Here is a 3,034-nt window from a genome sequence, read left to right on the forward strand (position 1 = left end):
CAACATTTGAACCTTCTAAATAATTGATTCATCGCATATAACGTATTAATAATAATAATTGATTCATTGATATCAATCCCTAATTATACGATAATCTCATAAATGTGTATAAAATGCATGAATCATTAAGAACTGCTTAAGATAGCTTTTAGTGAATTATAGTCTTAACCTAATGATCTATAAAGCTAAGCTAATATACATTGACAAATTAGCTCAATACTTTTTTTCTAATTAAAATGAAGGTCACCATATAGAGATCCTTACTATCTGAATATCCAGTCCACAAAATAAATTTTTGATTCAATATTACATATTGGTACATGGAATTTTACAGTGGGTGTAACAAAATGAACCAACTTTTTTTTGTCTCTTTTGTTTCCCCAAGAACTCAAGGCAAAATCGATCTGGGGATAATGATGTCCCCAATGTTGTTGTGCCACGGGTCAGCCAAGTGAGTAGCCAAGTTCTCCAATGGTCCGGTGCCAGGGTATGCCGATTGCTGAACAACGAACCCAACAAATGCCAACAATGCCAGCCGACCTATATATACATATATACATACACACATGATCAGTTTAGCAAAACAAACGGTCTTTTTAAAGTGGGGTCTTATATTAAAAGTAGGTACAACAATAGTTTTTTATACAGATTTAACGATGGCTGAAAATATAGCGCTACGGATAGTGCATTTTTCATATTTTACCGTAGAAATCTCTAACTAAATAAGTGAGTAAGGGTAGAAAATGACATTTTTAAGAATATGGGTACTGACCGTTTTTGATCTCCTTGACTTTGTATTCCTTGAACTTCTCTGGGTCCTTAGAGTAGCCCAATGGGTCAAAAGCCCCACCAGGGTACTTCTTCTTTTCCGGGTCCTTTTCCATGCTCCTTTGGTGCTCTACGAAGGCAATGGAGAGGAATTCAATGACCAAGATGGTGGGCAAAGTTCCCCATGGAACTGGGTTACCCAAGTATGTGGCTTGCCCTCCTGGAACTGCTGCCCATTCTTGGGCCTTTACCCAGTTGCCTAAGCCCAAGGCCTCTGGTACCAAAATCCCTGGCTGCAAAATTATTGAAATAAAAAAAAAATTAATTACACAATTAAACAAAATTCTTAGGTGTTCAAGGCTTCAAGCAAGTGAAACGTCAGAAGGGAGACTTACAACAGCAAGCATGGCCCATCTGCAGTGGATCAGCTCAGATTCCTTGAACCTCTCCAAGTTCTCAGGCACTTCACCTAGCCTGAGTGGGTCAAACCCAAAGTCACTGAAAACCAACGCAAAACAAAACATGTTAGTATTATTGACTCGGTAAAACAGTTACAAAACGATTTATTACGTAATCCGGCTATTATATATGACTTGTTAGTTCGTTGATTTAAATTTTTAATTTGAGTTGAGATATAACTTTATGTAAAAAAAATTTATTTTAATAAAAAAATTAAATGTAATTAAAACTTAAATTTTAAATTAGAATCAGTGAAATAAACTAGTTATTATATATATATTTTTTTCTTTGGTGTGAATTGAAATGTTACCCTGGAGCTGAGCCGTCAAGGTAAGGAGGCCTAGGCTGGCCGGGCATCCAATCGGCGGACATAGTGAACCTAGATGAGGCATTGACACCAACACCAGGGAGCTGGCCAGAAGTGGCGAATTTCGACTTGGAGGAGGAGAGGACGGACGGGAAGGCGGTGGCGATGCCGCAGCTCATTAAGGTGTTGGCAGCCATTTTTTTTTTTTTTTTTTTTTTTTTTTTGGGGGGTGGGAAGATTTGGGTTTGTGATGGATTTGGTTATGAAAGGAATAAAAGAAGTGGCAGAGGAAGGTAAGAAGATGTACGAAGTGTGTGCAAAGGGTGTGGGAGATATTGGGTGAATCTGAATGTGGATTATTATTGGCTAACGTTGCTTGCATGTTTCCTGTCATTGGGCCACGTGGATTGCATCAATCCATATGGGTGTTTGGGTGTAATGTCTTGTTGATATGCGGGTCGATCTTTTTTAAATGTATGGTGGAGATTGCAGATTGTGTGCTGTACATAAAATAAAAATAAGAAAAACAAATTCTTTTAAGGTTTTGTCTTTTTTTTTATTATTTATTAAAATTTGCTTTATCTTTTATAGGATCACCCTTCTATTTTGTTCTCTTGTGAAAGATAAAGCTCAAATATTACTCTACGCGTATCCTTAATTTATTTTCCAAGTTGAAAGAAGAGAAAAACATCCGATCTACGGTCTATCCAAGTAAAAATGATTTCCACTTGTTTGCGATGCATTAGAAACTGATAGTCATAACTAGTTGCATATTGTGTTCACTGTACTACGAGCATGCTCTTTTTACGATTTGAGTTGGAAACTTGAATTTAAAAGTGTACTTTAGTTATTATTGGTAAGTGTGCATATATTTAATTCATTAACATTTTAGATAAAAAAAAAATTAAAGAACCTGTTTAGTTTGAGTTGAGATATGACTTTATGTAAGAGTTTTTTACTGTAACAAAAAAGTTAAATGTGACTGTTTTTAGAGTTTTTTATTATAACAAAACTCAAATTCTAAATTCGAATCAGTGAAATAAATGAGACTAAATTTTTTTAAAAAGTTTAGGTTCCTTTTTTGATTCATTATTCTTAACAGTTTAATTCAATAACAAAAAAAATATCTAAGTAAAGCGTGTCTAAAAGAAAAAAAAGGATTTTATTATGACTAACGACTCCTTAAGAGTTTAATTTATTAACAAAAAAACTATTTAAGTAGAGTGCATCTATAAGCAAAAAAAGAAAAGGTTTTTATTATGATAAATTACACATTAATTACTTATTGAGTGCATATGGAAAAGAGTAGTTGAGAGTGAAATAAAAAATTGTCTGGGTAGCAGCACATATTTTAGAAGAGATTATTTCATTAGGAAAATTAGACAAAATAGTAACTAGGACCAAATTTAAGAAAAAAAGTTTGCCTGCAAAAAAAAATTTTGGACAGTCATACATTTAAGAAAAATTATTTGATGATATACATATCAAATTTCATAAAAG

General features: G+C 33.8%; 1 protein-coding gene across 1 annotated transcript; it reads right to left on the minus strand.

Moving 5' to 3' along the window:
- Positions 1–208: 208 nt before the first annotated feature.
- On the minus strand, positions 209–1,783 carry LOC21396592 (chlorophyll a-b binding protein 6, chloroplastic). Its single transcript, XM_010101326.2, has 4 exons — positions 1,538–1,783; positions 1,164–1,266; positions 773–1,061; positions 209–540 (listed from the first exon to the last, which is right to left on the minus strand). Exons 1-4 carry the CDS (start codon positions 1,729–1,731, stop codon positions 389–391), a joined length of 738 nt encoding a protein of 245 aa, XP_010099628.1. The 5' UTR covers positions 1,732–1,783; the 3' UTR covers positions 209–388.
- Positions 1,784–3,034: the final 1,251 nt, after the last annotated feature.

The sequence above is a fragment of the Morus notabilis genome, unplaced genomic scaffold (genome assembly GCF_000414095.1).
Source record: "Morus notabilis unplaced genomic scaffold, ASM41409v2 Scaffold1412, whole genome shotgun sequence".
Classification (NCBI taxonomy): Eukaryota; Viridiplantae; Streptophyta; class Magnoliopsida; order Rosales; family Moraceae; genus Morus; species Morus notabilis.

Excerpts from the sequence above, each read along its gene's own strand:
- LOC21396592 (XM_010101326.2), bottom strand. The coding sequence starts at position 1,731 with ATGGCTGCCAACACCTTAATGAGCTGCGGCATCGCCACCGCCTTCCCG. Across the intron at positions 1,267-1,537 it reads CTTGACGGCTCAGCTCCAGG|TGACTTTGGGTTTGACCCAC; the intron begins GTAACATTTCAA and ends GTTGGTTTTCAG. Across the intron at positions 1,062-1,163 it reads GATGGGCCATGCTTGCTGTT|CCAGGGATTTTGGTACCAGA; the intron begins GTAAGTCTCCCT and ends ATAATTTTGCAG.